Genomic DNA, 16729 nt, shown 5'->3' with positions numbered 1-16729 from the left:
CTCACCGCCAGAGGGCAAGCTGAGACCAGCCCGCTCGTCGCACTGGTGCTCCAGCAGCAGCGGCATTGCCCCCGGCGCGCAAGGGCCGGTCTCGTCCTGCACCGGGGTTCGCTTCCCTTCACTTGGGCATTTGCTTCGAGTGTTGTTTGGAAATTGTGTAAAACAGGCAGCTCTGGAAGTGAATTCCCAGTTTCCAAAGTGAAGTGGGCCCCAGGAAAAGCAAGCGCCAACTCAAGTGCTTTCTGCAGGCCAGGGCCTCTGGAAGTGCTGCTCCCTGGGGATCATCCCGTGTCCCTGATAACCACCCAGTACCAATTCCCATCTGCACTGGAGTCACATCCCATGGGATTGACTGGGACCTGTCCGGTGGCGCTTGTTCCCCAGGCGGACGCGGGGCTGCATCCGGCCTGCTCGCCATTCCATCTGGGAATGTGCTGTTGGAGGCTCGGCTGCACGGAGCAGAGCCGAGCGCGTTCCTGCAGCCGCCCCCGCCCCACATATTGCTGCTGGGAATTTGCTCCAAAATTGTTTTTCATTTGCCTTGTCTAATTATACCAAATGGTGAGAGATTAATTTCCCAGTGGAAATGATGTCTTTTGAACTCAATCCAGCGCTGTCAGCCTCGGCATTCCTGTCGTTTGGGCTCGTTCAAAGAATAAATTAACTTGAAGGGCTTCCATGAGGGCAGCCGCGAGGGGCACCGGGGATGTTTTATCCTTTTGCTTCATTCTGCTTGGCTCCTGGAGGCCTCCGGCCCGCTCTGTGCTGGGTTTCTGCTGCATCTCGCGCATCCTGGCAGCGCCCTGACCCGCTGCGACGGTGGTGTCCGTGCTTCACCACGAGGTCTGCCTGTCTTGGGGTCTTCCTCCCTGGGCACACGGTGATGAAGATGCTGGGTCACACTCTGTGTTGGTTTGACATCGCGGCCTCCCGCTGCTGCTCTCCCTTCTCCCTGCCTCCAAGCCCATGCGAGTGCCTCGATGTGGCCCGGATCTTTGCGCCTGTCCCCGCTCTCCTGATGCGCTGGATCCAGCCTCGCGGCTCCAGGGAAGGCCGCCCCAGCCAGCCAGAGCTGCATGAGTGGGAGCGGGGCTGGCCTCGCTGCCGCCACCTCAGACATGAAGGTGTCGTGCAAAGCGAGGCTGCTGCTTCACCCGGGTGCTCCCGCTGCAGCCGGTGCTGCTCCAGCAGCCTCCAAAACCTGCCAGGAGCTGCTAAACCAGCCCGAGTTTTCGCTTTTAATCCGTCGCTTGAGCGACCTGAACACATCCGCTCTGCTGGCATTGCTCACGAGGGCTGCTCTGCGGAGCTGGAAGTGTGCCAGTTATTCCAAAAACGCAATTTTCCAAACCAGCCGACCATTAGCTGCATTATCCTGCATTGCTTTGTTCACTTGCGTGGCTACTGGGAGCACTGCCGCTCGCTGCCCCTCGCCGCCAGCGCGCGGGGGGCGGACGCCGGGGCTGCGGCAGCGCTCCGTGCCCTGGGCGTGCGGCGCGGGGTTACATAACGGCGCTGAGCTCAGCACGGCACGGGGCTGGCGAACAGCCCGGGGCTGCCTGCGGGCACCGCGCGCTTGTGCCCAGGCAGAGCTGTGGCAGAGCCGGGCATGGGAAGCAGCCCCGCGCTGCAGAGCGGCTTCCTTGGCTTTTTCCCTTCTTTTCTCTCCCCCCTTTTTTAATGGAGCTCGGGCTCTCAGCACATGAGTTCCGTGTGCCTGGAGGGAGCGCCGGCCCCGGTCGCCCCCGTCCAAGCTAACAGCCTGCGCTCCGGTGCCGCGAGGCTCCGCATGGGCGGATGGGAGCCCCCCGCCACATGGGCTCCGAGGATTCTGCTCCCTCTCTGCTCCTTTCCAAGTGAGGCCGAGCTCGAGACCTGGCGCGCGGCTGACAGGGCAGCACCAGCACCGGGGTTGCTTCCCCCAGGGCACTCTGGTGTCCCGATCCCGCCAGGAATCAGGTTCTCTGCCTGGAGCAGAGGTCGGAAAGGTCCTGGGCGGTCTTCAGGCGAGCAGGCAGCGCACGGGCGGGTGTGTCGCAGAGGGACGAGGGGTCCTGGTGTCTGGCAGGAGGTTGGGGAGATCATCAGGTGCCTCCATAGGCTGCTTGCACTCTGAACATGCCAGCCCCGCTGCTAAAACAAGCAGGGAAATGTAATTTTATCACTTTCTCTTATTTCCGCTTGAATTGCGGTGAAATAATGGAGTGTTTGGCAGTGAAAACAAAGTAATGTGTTACTGCCTTTTAAACTGAAGACGTGCTAAATAATTCACTGAGGTTTTGCTGTCTCGAAATCCTTTGCGAGCTAGTGTAATCAGCAAGCAAGACTCGTCACTCGCAGTCTCTTCACTGCAGGATGTCACAGGTGATTTTTGTGCACTACTGAAGCACCAAGGGAGCCAAGGACATCATCTTTGCTGGTCCCCTCCAAGCACCCACACATGGAGCTACATCCTTGGAGCAAGTTTCTCCTCCTGGCTTTCAGGATAACTTGCACAAGCCTTTTCCCTGTGGAGGCTCCCACCTCCTGCACAATGTTGGGATCAAACGCCACAGGATGGATCTCGCTGCCCTAGCACTTTGCTGTAGATCTGGTCCTAGTAAATCCGCGTGGCTGGAGCCCACTCTCTGTGCTGCTTTTCGCCCCGATTCCGCTTTGGTTTTTGGGCAGGCTGTGAGTGGCAGGGAGGGCAGCGCAGCCCCTGCCCGTGCCCTGGCACCTGCCCTGTGCTGGCACGCTGGCCAGGCTGCCGCTTGTAAGGGCACCTAATGGTTTCTATTTATACACTTTTGGCTTGTTTATCTTCTGAGCTGAAAGTTGAAAAACTCGTTTGTGGCTGTTTTGAGGATTTCTGAATATGAATCACGAGGAAATTGCATAATATTGCAGCATTTCCTTGCTCACCACTCTGAGAGACGGTGCTCCTGACGGGTGCGCGAGGAGGCTTCGCTCTGAACTTGGTCTAGACTCAAGGGTAAGTCCCAGCGCTGGAAGAGGAGGCCAGGATGAGTCCTCCAGGCCAGGGCAGGGATGAGGAGGCAGCAATGGGGGTTTCCTTCTCACATGGAGAGCTCTCATCTGCGACTACAAACCGGGTTGCCAATGCTCTTAACGGTCATGGCTTCCTGCAATTCACTGTTACCCCCTGCCCAAAACTGCCCTCTCCTCCAGTCCCCAGCCCCTTGGGCAGGATCTGGTGGGACACGCCTGGGGAGCTGTGCTGCACACTGTCACCTCCAAGGTGACAGCTCCTGTTGTGCCATTTTGCATCTCCTTTGCCAAGCCACATTGAACATCAAGTGACACGGCTGTGTGCTCCCGTGTCACTGCTGTGCGCAGGGAGTTGGTTAATAGACAGCATGGCCAACCTGTGTGAACCCTGAGATGAGGAAGTAACCCCCAAATTTCTCAATATCTTCTTTTGCTAGTTTCCCACCTCAGCCCCCACCTACTTGCTCCTTTCCTCCATTACTCCCAACTTCCAAGATTATCTGGAGCGGACGCAGGCCTTCGTCCCTCGCTCCTTGTGCCCCTGTGCACTGCTGAAGGTGCAAATCTCGGGAAGGGCAGGGGCAGGGTGGGAAGGGGATCCTGCGGCCGCAACGTGGTGGCTCCGCTTGCCCAGGCTGGGAGCACTCCTGTCACTGTCAACCTGTACCAGCTCTGCGAGAAACTGCATTCCCTGCCCACCCTAGTACAGCTTCGGTGGAGGGTTTTATCTGAAGAGTTGAATTTTTCTTTGTCAAGTTGTTTTAAATATTGAGTCAATAATTGAACACAGTGCGAGTGTTCTCCAGGGGTGTTTTAATTTAACTTTGCAGGAAATCTTCAAAATAATCATAAATCTGGAATTTCTGCAATGCTGTTTACTTAAACTCCTGGTTTACTTAAAGAAAAGTCTGAGATTCATCTGTAAAACCAGAACTTTCTTTTGGTTTGTGCTCCAAATGGAAATGATGCTGCGGAAGTGGAGCAGAAGAAACTTCCACTGAACCAGATATTTTTGGTCTGGGTCTTTTGACCATCTATATTACGAGTTTTTAGGACATGAAGGCATCAAGGTCTGCAAACTTTGCTTTCAGTTTATGTATTTGCTTTTGGTTTATGTATTTTTCTCTGTTTGCTTCTGCAATATCCTAGAGAAGCTGCTTTGGCCGTTCCGGTGCAACCGTGTGGGGCGGGATGACGGAATGGTGCCCCCCGCCCGCCACGTTCCCTGGCCCTTTCCATGGAATAGTGTTGGAAAGCGAAAGGAGCTCTGGATTTGATGAGAAACTTTTTGGATTGAGATGCGTTTCCTCCAGAGTGTTTTAACAACAGACAAATGGTTCATATGCTTGTGCGTAAGCAAACGCACATATCTAATAACCGCACTCCTTTTTTTGTCATGCTAACATATGGCGCTGTTCAGTTCCAGCTTTTCTTTGAAATGATAGCAAAACTGAAAATCTCCCCTCAAATCATTAAAGTAACTTGGATATTTTTTGACGTTGGCTTATTTAAAATGTAGCCAGCGCTATCAAATCTTTTCACATTCAAAAACCCCCATTCGTTGTTGTTTTGCTTAGTTAATTGTGTAGAGTAGGCAGGGTGGTTTGTGCACAGCTCTGCTGCAAACTCAGAGCAGTTTACCGCTGTAGGTTTCTTGTTTTGCTAGAACTGCTTCCAGACTCGCATGGCTATACAAAGATTATGTCCTTTTTTTTGTTTGTTAGTTGGGAAAAGCTGAGTTTGTTGGGACGCGATCCTGACACACGGACTCTTGCACACCCAGGGCTTTCTTGAGCCTGGGAGACTTCTCTGCCTCTTTGGAAGGTCTGGGCAAGAAAAGGGCCTGTTTTTGAAAGTAGCGCTTTTGGGGAAAATGGAAGGGTGTCGCAGAAGTGGAACTTGGTTAAAACCTTGATGCTGGCAGCGTTGTTAACAGGTTAACACTCTGGCGGAGGGTGAAAGGTTCATCCTTAGTAAGATGGCTGTAGGATGACATGCCCACATGTCCTGCCGGTCCAGGGCGAGGGGTGCGATGCGTGGTCCTTGCTGCTGCCCTGGGTGCCTTCCTGGCTCCTGCTGCCTACTCACGGGGGTGACATTGGCACTTGGCGTCCTCATCCCTAGGGATGGGACAGTGTATGCGCGGCGGGACACGTCCTTGTGGAGCTGCCACGCTCGGCTCCGCTGCCCGTGACAGTGTGGAGCTGCTGTATGAGGGTTCCTGCGAGCTGACTTTCTAAAAAAAATCACATTTATGTTTGGAGCAAGCGAAATACAACATGTCGTAGGGCTGGTGTTGCAGCTGCAGTCTGCAATGTGCTGTTTTTGCCTTGCGCATAAACTGGGATGAGAAGCCTCTGCTGTTGCTCTAGTCCCTTTATCTGCTGGAGCAGCCACTTGAATCAGAGGTAGCTGGGATGCAGGGAGCGTGGACAGGATCGGGGCGCCTGTGTTTGGAGGTAGAAGATGCTTGGGATGAAGGACGGTGCCTCGGAGGGCAGCTGCGGTTTGGCTGCCTGGCCCAGCCGCCTGCGTCCCCTCCGCAGGGGGACGATCTCTCCCTCTCGCTCCGTCCCGTCCTGCCCACTGGGGCCGTGGATCGTTGCCATCGAGGACACCTCCGTGCTCCGGCCGATGCTCCGGCCGTGCTGCAGCAGCAGTTCCCGCCTCCCCCCAAGTTTCTTTGCTTTGTACGTTCCTTTGGGAGAAGAGCGTGGAGCTCGTTTCCTGCTTTTCCCAAAACTTCTTAGCTTCTTACCTGGTCTCTTTTGGTTCTCTCCTTACGAAAACTATTTTAGCTGCTGTTGCAGGAACCCAGCACAGCTGGGCAAACCTGCCCTTGTGCACACAGAAGTGCCTCTCCTGTGGCCTTGTCAGCGCAGTCACCAAAGACGGCGGGTGCCCTGGGAACTGTCGCAGGCGGGCGCGGGGACAGCTGCTCCGTGCAGGCAGGGGCTTCACGAGACCTTCTCCTTGTGTTTTCCAGGTCTACAACTCGAACAAGGACAACCAAAGCGAAGGCAGTGAGTATCTTGTTTCCATGCAGACTGTCTCCCACGGGAGCACGGCGTGTTGGGCTGTGTGTAGCTGGGGAGCTGCGGCCGGGCTTTCCAGAGCGCACAGGGAGCCATCGGGAAGGGCTGGGAGCGCGCGGAGGAACGTCCTTCCTGGGACTGGCGGGTTCCTGTGCTGCTCCTGCACGGAGCGTGCCTGGTGCTTGTTCAGAGCGCATCTGCAGCGAGCTGCACCCGCTGCACAGGAGGTTGATTCGGCACCTGGCTCTCTGCCACAGTGTCTTTGATACCGAAACTTCCTATAAGGACTCAAAATGAGTGTAATGGAAATGAGTCCGGATGTAATTCCTGACCCTGCAAACCTATAGAACTCTGCTTCCTGCTCTTAAATCTATTAGTCTGCGAGAGACTCCAAGTGTTGGAGCAAGGCCTGCTTTTTGGTCAGTATCTAATTTTACAGAGCTTTTGGATTTTGCATCCTGCTGTGCGGCCAGATGGCCACCAGCCTGCAAGGTGCTTTATCTTAATCTTCTTTGGAAGTGGGAGGAAGCGGCACGGAGTGGCGGGTGCTGTGGGAATGAGGACCAGCAAACTATTGGCACTAAATGAGGTTGGATGAGCTATAGAGCACCCAGGGACTTGCTCTGCTCTCTGAGATGACTCCCCTAGGCTGCTTGTGCATGTTGCGTGGACAAGCGCACATGAACCCTGTTCTCCATCCCCTCACCATGTCTCCATCTCCATACCTATTTGATTCCCCATTTACTTCAGAATCCCATGGAAAAATATTTTTATAAACTCTTCACGGACCTTGAGCTTTTTGTCTCCCTGCTCTGTGTCTCACTTGTCGTGGTGGCCAAGATCCTTCCCCAGGGCTCTTCACTCCCAACATCTTGGCAACTCACTGGTAGCACAAGATTTGTGATAAGATTAAACTCCTCATTTTTCCGCTTCTCTCTTTGGCTCTTAATACTGTGATACCCTTTGCGATAGTTCATAGTAATTGTGGCACTTCATTCCGCTGCCCAAAGATGGATAATGGAACATGCAAAGAGCCAGATTTGACCTTGCGCTGCCATGACCGATGCCTGCACATCTGGAGTCAGCAAGGTTGCTCGAGGCTGAGCAGAGCTGATTCGGTCGCCTTTTCCCCTTGCCCACACTCTGCCATGCCATATCAGCATAAAGCAAGGGATTTAATGGATTAAATGGAAGTAATCTACCAGGCAGAAATAGAATGCAATGAGACCAGCTCAGTAGCACTACCAGTCGCGTACTCACCTGATGCTCTGCTAGGACTGTCTTTGCACGGCCGCAACACGGCCACCGCGCGTCGTCCTCCATCCCTGTGCGAGCAGCGGTCCCGAGATGGCTGTGCCTGACCTTGCTCCTGTGCCCCTTTGGGGGCTGCTCTTCCTTTGCCCATCGCTGTGAGCATGGACGTTAACCTGGGCACTTAATGGGGACCATCATAGCACAGGGCCAGGCCCCACTGTGCTGCGTGGGGCAGGCGTGGGCTGTGCCATTGCTGTAGTGCTGGGTAAACGAACGAGATGATAGAGAGAAGCTGCTGGTGTGAGTGGGGAAATCAAGTTCTTATGATGCTCATTAAAAGTTAAATTTAAGGATGAATAAAGGCAGTTTGGATATTTGATCAGATATTATTTCTGGATATAACTATTGCAAATAAATCCCCAACCTTTCCTGATCCAGAGCTCAACAACGAATTGAAGGCCTTATTCATGTGCTTGGGAGGATTATGCTGGTCCTTTCCATCCGGAGAGGCCGCTCCTGTTTCTTCCCAGCTGTGGCATCCAAAGCCCTTGGCCAGAGCTGCACTTCTGTGCTCGGTAGCTGGAGCAGACAGTGGCAAAGGATGTCTGTGTGGGAGCGGCACCTTCTCAAACTCAAGCATGCTTGAAACGGAAGGAACGAGGTGAAACCTGTAGCTAGCAGAAACGGTTGCTTGGAAGTGCCCAGCGGAGAGCCTGGGATAATGAAGTGCAGGTCCGAGTGGTGCTGTACTGGGGTTATGGCTAGCACGGAGCAAAGCTAGAGTGACCTGCTGGTCTCGATCAGTTGAGCTGCAGCCCCCTGCCAGCAGCAGCGCTGGGGTGATTAACAGGGTGCAGAGTTTAGAGGATTTGTAGGGTTTATGTGGTGTTCAGAGAGAGCAGGTTGCTCATGCAGTATTTGAGGATTTGCAGGGCCAACCATGGACGCGAGTCTCCTTTCTCCAAGCAGCCCTGTGTCCACTGCCCAGCACAGCGTTCTCGGATTGTCCTACCCTGATCCAAAATAAAGATTTTGACCAATTGTGGGCCTGAATCTGCAGACGCTCAGGCCTCTGCTGGTCCTGTGGAGGGGCTGTGCTAGTGGCCTGTCCTGCCGCCCAGCCCCGTGCCAAGGAACGTGCGGCACGGTTCTGCCTCTGGCACCTGCTTGGTCTCCCGCTCCCAGCCCTGTGCAGAGCTGGGCGCGCGCTGCGGCACGGATCAGCACGCGCTATGGCATGGTGCGCGCTATGGCTCGGCATGTGCCTTGGCTTGGCGTGTGCTATGGCTCGGCACAGGCTATGGCTCGGCACAAGCTGTGGCTCGGCACAAGCTATGGCTTGGCATGTGCCTTGGCTTGGCGTGTGCTATGGCTCGGCACAGGCTATGGCTTGCCATGTGCTATGGCTCGGCCTGCACCTTGGCTCAGCGCGCACTGCGGCTTGGCGTGTCCTGCAGCTCAGTGCACGCTATGGTTCAGCATGTGCTGCGGCTCAGTGCATGCTATGGCTCGGCACACGCTATGGCTTGCTGCGCATTATAGCTCAGCATGTGCTGCGGCTCGGCGTGCGCTGCGGCTTGGCGTGCGCTGCGGCTCGGTGCACGCTATGGTTTGGCACGTGCTGCGGCTCGGCGTGCGCTGCGGCTTGGCGTGCGCTGCGGCTCGGTGCACGCTATGGCTTGGCACGTGCTGCAGCTCCGTGTGCGCTGCGGCTTGGCGTGCGCTGCAGCTCGGCGCACGCTATGGCTCAGCACGTGCTGCGGCTTGGCACGCTATGGCCTGCTGTGTGCTATGGTTTGGCGTGTGCTGCGGCTCGATGTGCGCTATGGCTCGGTGTGCGCCATGGCTTGGTGCGCGCTGCGGCTTGGTGCATGCTGCGGCTCGATGTGTGCTATGGCTTGGCCCGTGCTATGGCTCAGCTCGTGCTGCGGCTCGATGTGCACTATGGCTCGGTGTGCGCCATGGCTTGGTGCGTGCTGCGGCTTGGCGCGTGCTGCGGTTTGGTGTGCGCTATGGCTTGGCCCATGCTATGGTTTGGTGCGTGCTGCAGCTCGGTGTGCACTATGGCTTGGCCCATGCTATGGTTTGGTGCGTGCTGCGGCTTGGTGTGCACTATGGCTTGGCCCATGCTATGGCTCGGCCCGTGCTGCAGCTCGGTGTGCACTATGGCTTGGCCCATGCTATGGTTTGGTGCGTGCTGCGGCTTGGCGCACGCTGTGGCTTGGCCCATGCTGTGGCTCGGCCCGTGCTGCGGCTCGGTGTGCGCTATGGCTTGGCCCATGCTATGGTTTGGCCCGTGCTGCAGCTTGGTGCGCATGCGATGCCCGCGGGTTGAGCAGAGCCCCCGGAGCCCCCTGCGCTCACCCTTCTCACCACTCTCGCTCTTCCCTCGCAGCTGCCCAGCTGGATAACATCGGCTTCAGCATCATCAGGAAATGCATCCATGCTGTGGAAACAAGAGGTAGGGCCCTGCGCCAGATGGTGCTGCTGGGGGAGGCGTTGCAGCTCGTGCTCACGGAGCAAGGCCTGGTTGGTGCCTTGGGCCAGCGCAAGCGCATCGTTAACCTGAGAGCTGGGCGCCCTGCCTGGGGCGGCCCTGGCCACGTGGCACGGCTCCAACGCTTAGCCAAACACCGGGAACAGCTGAATTAGGGAATTATGCGCTGGGGTGGGGAGGAAGGAGGCTGTGTGCTTCGTGTGAGTGTGTCCGGGTGCGAGATGTATGCAGAGCTCTTCCTCTCCGGTGGGATAGTAAACACCGCAGCGTGTGTCACTGCTGCCCTGAGCTTCTTCTCAAGACAATGTATATAACGTACACACAGGTGGGCTGTGGAAGCTGTTACCTGTGCTTATGTAAGGGGGTAAGAGACAGACCCCACAGGCAGCCTCCAGTTGAGTAAAGGGCTGACTTGCCCCTATTCCTGCAGCGATCTTTCGCTGGCGTCGTCTTCCTCCCCACACATGACATGGGACACTGTGAGCTGTCTACCGTGCAGTTCTCTCCGGAGAACTTGCAGCAGTGTCGGAGCTGCTGTCAGAGTCAGGGAGCCGCAGTGACTATTTGCTTCTGCTGCTTCCCACGTGGAGAATATTTTAAGATTTTTCATGCTGCTCACAACTTTCTGCAACATCCAGGTCATGGCTTAAAAGCCATATGGGAACAAAGAAATAAATACAAAAAGCAAAGCGGTAGATGAGACCAGCAAGCAAACAAGGCAAATGCAATTATTAGGGAAAATGGAGTGAGCTGGAGCTGCTAGGTTTGGCATTCCTAACTCAGAAGTGCTTTGGGGGACAGAGGGCTTCTGTCACCGGATAAGTCCTCTGGCTGTCGTTGGCTGTAGCAGAGAGGTCTAGACTTTCTGCTGTTTACAGCGCTACAAGAATAATAATATTTTGTTCAAGGCCCTGTTGTTCCAGGCCCTCTTGAAGAACTCAAGGAGGCTCAGAGTTCAACCTGGACCTTTTTCCAAGGCTGCCTTCAGTGCTAAGTGTGGCTGCATACCTCACTCATGGGTGGGGTGGCAAGAAGGTGATCTGGTGCCTTTGATTCCTGAGCTAAGCAGGCACAATGCTTTGAATGAATACATGAAAGCTCAGACATCAAAACCAAATTTTACCCTCTTCTATAATAGCTGGGATGAGAGTTAGAGCATAATTGATGAGAGACTTTATTTATTGCTGCTTCTAGGGAGGCCAAGGAAATGAAAGCAATGTCAGTAGTTCTTCCCACACGCTGCTAATGATCTCCTTTTTTTTCCCAGGGATCAACGAGCAGGGGCTCTACCGAATCGTTGGAGTGAACTCCCGAGTTCAGAAGCTGCTGAGCATCCTCATGGGTAAGTGTCTCACGTCATGCTAAAGGCAAGTAGGAGGTGCTGCTCTGAAGCCTTGTGAGGAGAGCACGGAGGCTCTTGTCCTGGTGCCTCGTCATGGCCAAGGTGCTCTAAGGGCCCTGGCCTGCCAGGCACCGCTGGCCGTGGACAGGCAGGACGCACGTGGCACGTTACTGCTGGAGCCACCCTGGCGTCCTGCCCCCACGTGCAGCAGTCTGGGCAGCCTTCCTGAATGCAAACTAAAGTCTTCAAAGAAATAACAACTAAAAGCTCTGGGTTTTCATCTCCTCTCTGTCACGTTGTTCCCCGGATACTTTTTGATTATTTTCTCGTAGCTGCACGGTGCCATGGCTCTAGTTACCCCCTTGGATGTTGTTTAGCACGGTCTTGCTCAGGCCCTTCAAGCACGTGGTCTCCTCGTGCTGAGACCCAAGGCAGCAGATCCCGTGGTCCTGGGTGCTGGGGAGAAGAAGCTGCCCCGGGTCACCCGATGGCAGAGCAGCAGCCTCCCCGCCTCTGCCAGCTGAGTGCACTAGTGTTGAAAGAAGCGCTTAGCTGCTTGTTCACACCTTCGGAGCAGGTGTTGCTCCCTGGGACATCTGTGGTGCTTCCTTCCCTTCCCTTTCCTTTCTTCTCTTCTCTGTTTGCTTATTAGCATCTCTTCCCTATCCAGCTGCCCTTTCCGTGCTCCCCAAGGTGCCAGGGCTCCTTTCTCCTGGCAGCAAGTTTGAATCCAGCACATTTCACTTTCAGTCCCTTTGCCTCTCCTCTTCCACCGCCCCCTTCTCTTGCCGCCGCCGAAACGCTTGCTGAGCAACATCCTGGCGGCTCTTAGGCTGTCAGCATTAACCTATGTAAAATTGATAATCCAGCGGGACTACTCGGAAGCAGAAGGGTAATGCTCTAAATCACTATTGCAGACTCCCTGCTGGCGCAAGGGGACTTCTCTGCATCACTTATGTGCTGGCATTTGGAAAGTTCTCTGCAGTCACAAGAACTAGTGACTGACTTTCTTTATTAATAAGAGTTTGGCACGGGCCCTGGAGCATGTGAGTGTGTCCTGCTGGCCACTGAGGACAGCGGAGAGGCCAGGCCGGTCTCATGGTGTGCGCATTTGGCACAGCAGCACGTGAGCACTGCTTAAAGAGCAGTGCTGATAAAAATAGCGTGGGGTTGGGGCACCCCGCGCTGCAGAGTGCCAATGTGGCAGGGTCCGTTCCGCGCGCCGGTCTGGATGGGGCGTGAGCTGGGGGTGTCCCCGATTTGGACACTGCCCAGAGCCCCTTGTCTCCTCTGTGACTGGAGCAGATTCGGCTGTCCCATAACGCGATGGCTTCTCGTGGCGCTGGCAGGTCTTTGCTAGCGGAGGGTGCTGCACCGCGGCTGGCGTGTCCCGTCCCGCTGCAGCCACAGCCGCGTCCCCACGCTCTCCATCGCTGGGACTCTGCAACCCTGTGTCTCTGAATCTTCCTCCCGATCCCAGGTGATTAAATGATCTTGCTCAGCCCTAGTGCCATGGCTGCCTGTAAGGAGCGGGGAGCTGCAGTGGTCACTGTTACCTCATCCCCTCCTGGAGCGTCCAGGGGTCCTTGGAAGCAGAAGCACCGTCTACTTCCACGCTCCCTACTTGCAGCAAAAGCCCGTGAATGGAGGCGACACATTTTGCTCACAACTTCAGGTTTCCCTTATATTTAGAAATGAATGTGAGCAGCGATAGCCATTCGCATACAGCCTAAATGGCAAAAAGATCAGGTTGCAGCGAGCGGTGGCTGCTCTAAGTGACACTGCCGTGAAGGCCTGGGGCATGACGTGGAGCTGCGCCCGGGGCACCTCGCACCGGCCTCTCTCCTGTGCAGCTCTGGTCTCCTATGGGAGAAGTGGGCAGGAGCTCGGCAGGGGAGGGAATTCCCGCTGGAACCATGAGGAATTCCCGCAGGAACCATGAGGAATTCCTGCAAGAGCTAAGAGCATGACTGGCCAAATGGGTCTTTCCCCCTAGACGTCCCTGCTGCACCCTCCAGAAGACAGCAAACCAGCATAGCAAATTCCCTCATTTTTTTCTGTTATGTGGGGGCACCATTCCATGTTTGCACCAGTTCCTGGGAAAATCTGTCCTTGTGCAAAGCTGGACAGCAGCCGCAGCCGTCCGGAGCAAGCAGGATATGCATGGCACCCGCACCCCTGGCCGGGCACCTGCGGGCTCATAAATCTGCAGGAGAAGGAGAGCTGCCGTTCGCGCCGAGCGCCGCGGGAGCCGGCCCGAGCGTCTCCAGCAGGATGGCGGCAGTGCCTTGGGAACAACAGCCAGGCTGGAGCTGTTTGCACACCTTCCCTGAAGGCCTTGCTGCTAAAAACTTAGCATATATATATATGTATATGTACATATATATGTGTTTTTTCACTATGCCAGATTTCTCTCTAACCGGTTAGCCGCGCAGTAGGAGGTTGCCCTGGCGTTGCAGGGGGAGGATGCTGTTCATTTGTGTGATTAACACAAGAGGCACATGTGAACTCTGTGTGAATATACCGTTTTTTTAAATATTTACTTTTTCAAGGGCTTCTCTTGATGTCTTTTTTTTAATTAAAAGAACCCCTTTGCCCTCAGGGAGATGCTAACTCTTATTCAGTACATCCTTTTAATTAGGTCTAAAATTGAGCTGTGTTTACCTTTTGCTTTCAAATTCGGGAGTGCATTACTCGTGTGGGTGACAAGAAACCCCCATGGAACCGAGTGCCCGCAGCGCTGCCGGATCAGCGTGTCTGCAGGATCTGCTCTTAGGAGTCTTTTTGGTCCGTGCAAGTGAATCCTGGTGTCCCAGTCCTTGTCCTGGATGCAGCCTGATAGTGGCAGCATCCCGGGGATCCCCTCGTGGTCCAGGGGCTCTGGAAGCACCAACAAAATGGGGCATGGAGACCTGCCCAGTGTCCTGCCACTGCTGCCAGGGTAGGCTCTGGGTTTCCATGGATTTGGCTCACTCTTTTTTCTTTTCCGTAGATCCCAAGGCAGCCACAGAGACGGAGGCAGAGATCTGTGCAGAATGGGAGATAAAGACCATAACCAGCGCGCTGAAAACCTATCTGAGGTGAGGGCGGCTCGCGCTGCAGATCCATGAGGCCGAACCGGCCTTGCATGGAACGTCCTGCCCTTTTCCTTCCCCTCTGGCATAGCCGAGTGGGAGAGAGGGAATACGCTGAGCTCTCCGCTGGTGCATATGTGGTACACCCGTGATTTAAAAGCTCCTCCTGGATCCCTGCCTGGATTCCCACTCCTCCCCAGCCTGTGGAGAGCGGCACTCTGACGCGGGCTGCGCCTCGGTGCCGTCCTCGCTGGGCTGGGCTTCACTGCAGCAGTAACTGCTATGTGGAGCTTGGTGCCGTTATCATCTCGGGTTATCTTCCAAAAATGCTCATTTGTTGGCAGCTGTCAGCGCTTCGTTTTCCCCAACATGCTTCTACCTGCTGTGGCTGCAGCTTTTGCTTTCAGCTGCTGTTCTGGGTGTTTTGTTTTGGTTTTTCGAGAGAGAGAGCAAGAGAGAAGCTAAATCCAATTAGGGTGATGAATATAATTAGCGTCATGGATCTCAGCCTAGAAAATCACAAAGCACTACATAATTTTGCCTGATTGGCAACCTTTGCTCCAGAGCCCAAGCTGCTCCTCGGCAGTAAGGAAAGTCAGTGGCAGGGAAGAGCCACTCACCGGGCAAAACTGTTGAGAAGGAGGAGAAGGGGCAGATCCGAGGGGCCCGGGGGTGAGGAGGGCAGAGCTGCTGCGGGTGCAGGTGCAGGGTGAGCTTGCAGAGGCGCTTCCAGGCTCCAAAACTTTGTCAACGTTAACACGAAACAGCCTTCTTTTTCTCCCTTTTAAATCTGTTCAAGTTTACCAAGTTGTCACATTGAAGGGATCTGGAAGCAGGAGGGAGAAGGGGGAATTTAATGGAAGCAGTGACTACTAAAGTTTTATGAGTTGGTTTGTTTCATTTTTTAATTTATTTTTAAACTCATTTGAGAATCACGAGCTTGCACAGTGTTTCTGAAGAAATGCTAAAATTCAAGATGAATTGAGTGTGGACCAGAAACGGAAGGAAGGATAAATCGAAGCTCCCTCAGTATATCTTAATCCTTCTGATGAGAGGATTTAATTAGCAGAGTTGCTATTGCTTAGTTCTGCACTTTTAAAAAGTGGAGCTGAATTTATGGTAATGGAAAGGCTACATTTCTGCAATTTTGTGGATTCTTTTGCTCAAATGTATTTTGTTCACGTCACCTCTTTTTCTTTTATTTTTTTTTCCTTCCAGGATGCTCCCAGGGCCGCTCATGATGTACCAGTTTCAAAGAAGCTTCATCAAAGCAGCGAGTGAGTGTTCTGACGCTTGTAGTGTCTGTAGGAAAAAGGTCCAGCTTGCACGTGGCTGCGCACAGCCTCCCCCTCCGCCTTCCCCACTGGCCTCCCATTCGCAGGGCCGGGAAAGCAGGATGAGACCGAGGGACCGGGGCACGCGGTTATTTGGGATATACTGGGTAGAAAAGAAACGTTGGTGCTGCAAGGGCAGGGGAGGAATGAGTGATGGCAGTAGCTGGTGGTTTTTTAACCGGCATCTCCCTGGAGGAGTGAGGTTTTGCTCAAACAAAGCTTTTGGATGCGATCCACGTCTGGCCTCCGCAGCTGGGATCCGTGTGCTGACCCCTGCCTGGGCGCTGTGCTGGGATCGCCCTGCAGTGCGCTGGGAAGAGACGTTGTGATGCCCACCCGGGAAGGCAGGGAAGCAGCCAGGGCGGTCAGCCTGTTCCTGATCACCACGGGCTCTTCGTTCAGCTGGGCTCTATTTGCAGCCCGAGCTTCAGTCCGTTGCTCGGTTCCTTTGTCAAACGACTGATAGGAATCGCTAAAAGGAAAAGGTGCCATTAGGAACATCCCCCTGAAGGTGGGAGTCTTGGGTTCCTGGGTATCTATCTGTGTTACTGTCTGGGCTTGCCTGTTTTTTTTTTTTTTCTATAATAAAAGCCCTCTAGCAGAGATAAATGACCCTTGATTTCCAATGCAGAACTGGAGAACCAGGAGTCCAGGGTATCTGAGATCCACAGCCTGGTGCATCGGCTCCCCGAAAAGAACAGGCAGATGCTGCACTTGCTCATGAACCACTTGGCAAAGTACGTACATGACTGATGTGTTTTTCTCTCCTTTTTCCACTTCCTCTGAAAGTCAACAGTGGCAGAAAAGTTTCCTTGTTTGTGTGCGTGGTGTTGACTCATATCTGCTTGGCTGGAAACCCACGTGTGAGCGCAATAGATGTTGGTGCCAGTGGAGGTGCAGGAGGAAAGGGAGCGTGCCTCGCAGGGCAGCGCGGTGCCTGTGGGGCTTTAATGGCCCCGTGGTAGCTCCGCACTCCCCACGGATGCTCGGAGCATCCCTGGCCTCCTGCCCAAGGACTCCAGGCTGCTCTCAGGCACCGCAGCGCAGCCCTGCGCTCTGAGTAATCAGCGCTTGCAGGTTGCCTTGAAACTTCTGGAGGGCAAAGGAGCTGAATGAATCCTTCGCTTTCAATGGCAGAGCTGACCTGTAATTTCCCATCTCCTTCCTGCTCTCGCCGTTGCCATGGAAGCCTTTGATTGGTG

The 16729-nt window shown here is 54.6% G+C and overlaps 1 protein-coding gene across 2 annotated transcripts in view; it reads left to right on the top strand.

Annotated features, from left to right (window-relative positions):
- Positions 1-16729, top strand: part of ARHGAP26 (Rho GTPase activating protein 26) — a 76406-nt gene that overhangs the window by 36151 nt on the left and 23526 nt on the right. For both annotated transcript variants that reach the window (XM_088536894.1, XM_088536893.1), the window contains exons 12-17: positions 5978-6014; positions 9676-9741; positions 11045-11119; positions 14112-14199; positions 15412-15470; positions 16159-16264. In XM_088536894.1, the coding sequence (XP_088393020.1) occupies positions 5978-6014; positions 9676-9741; positions 11045-11119; positions 14112-14199; positions 15412-15470; positions 16159-16264 (431 nt within the window). The remainder of the gene's footprint in view (positions 1-5977; positions 6015-9675; positions 9742-11044; positions 11120-14111; positions 14200-15411; positions 15471-16158; positions 16265-16729) is intronic.

Source organism: Tinamus guttatus, unplaced genomic scaffold, assembly GCF_059628265.1.
Source record: "Tinamus guttatus ecotype Peru unplaced genomic scaffold, ASM5962826v1 Tinamus_guttatus_pri_ptg000710l, whole genome shotgun sequence".
In the NCBI taxonomy this organism is placed as follows: Eukaryota; Metazoa; Chordata; class Aves; order Tinamiformes; family Tinamidae; genus Tinamus; species Tinamus guttatus.
This window is presented reverse-complemented; position numbering and strand designations above follow the sequence as displayed.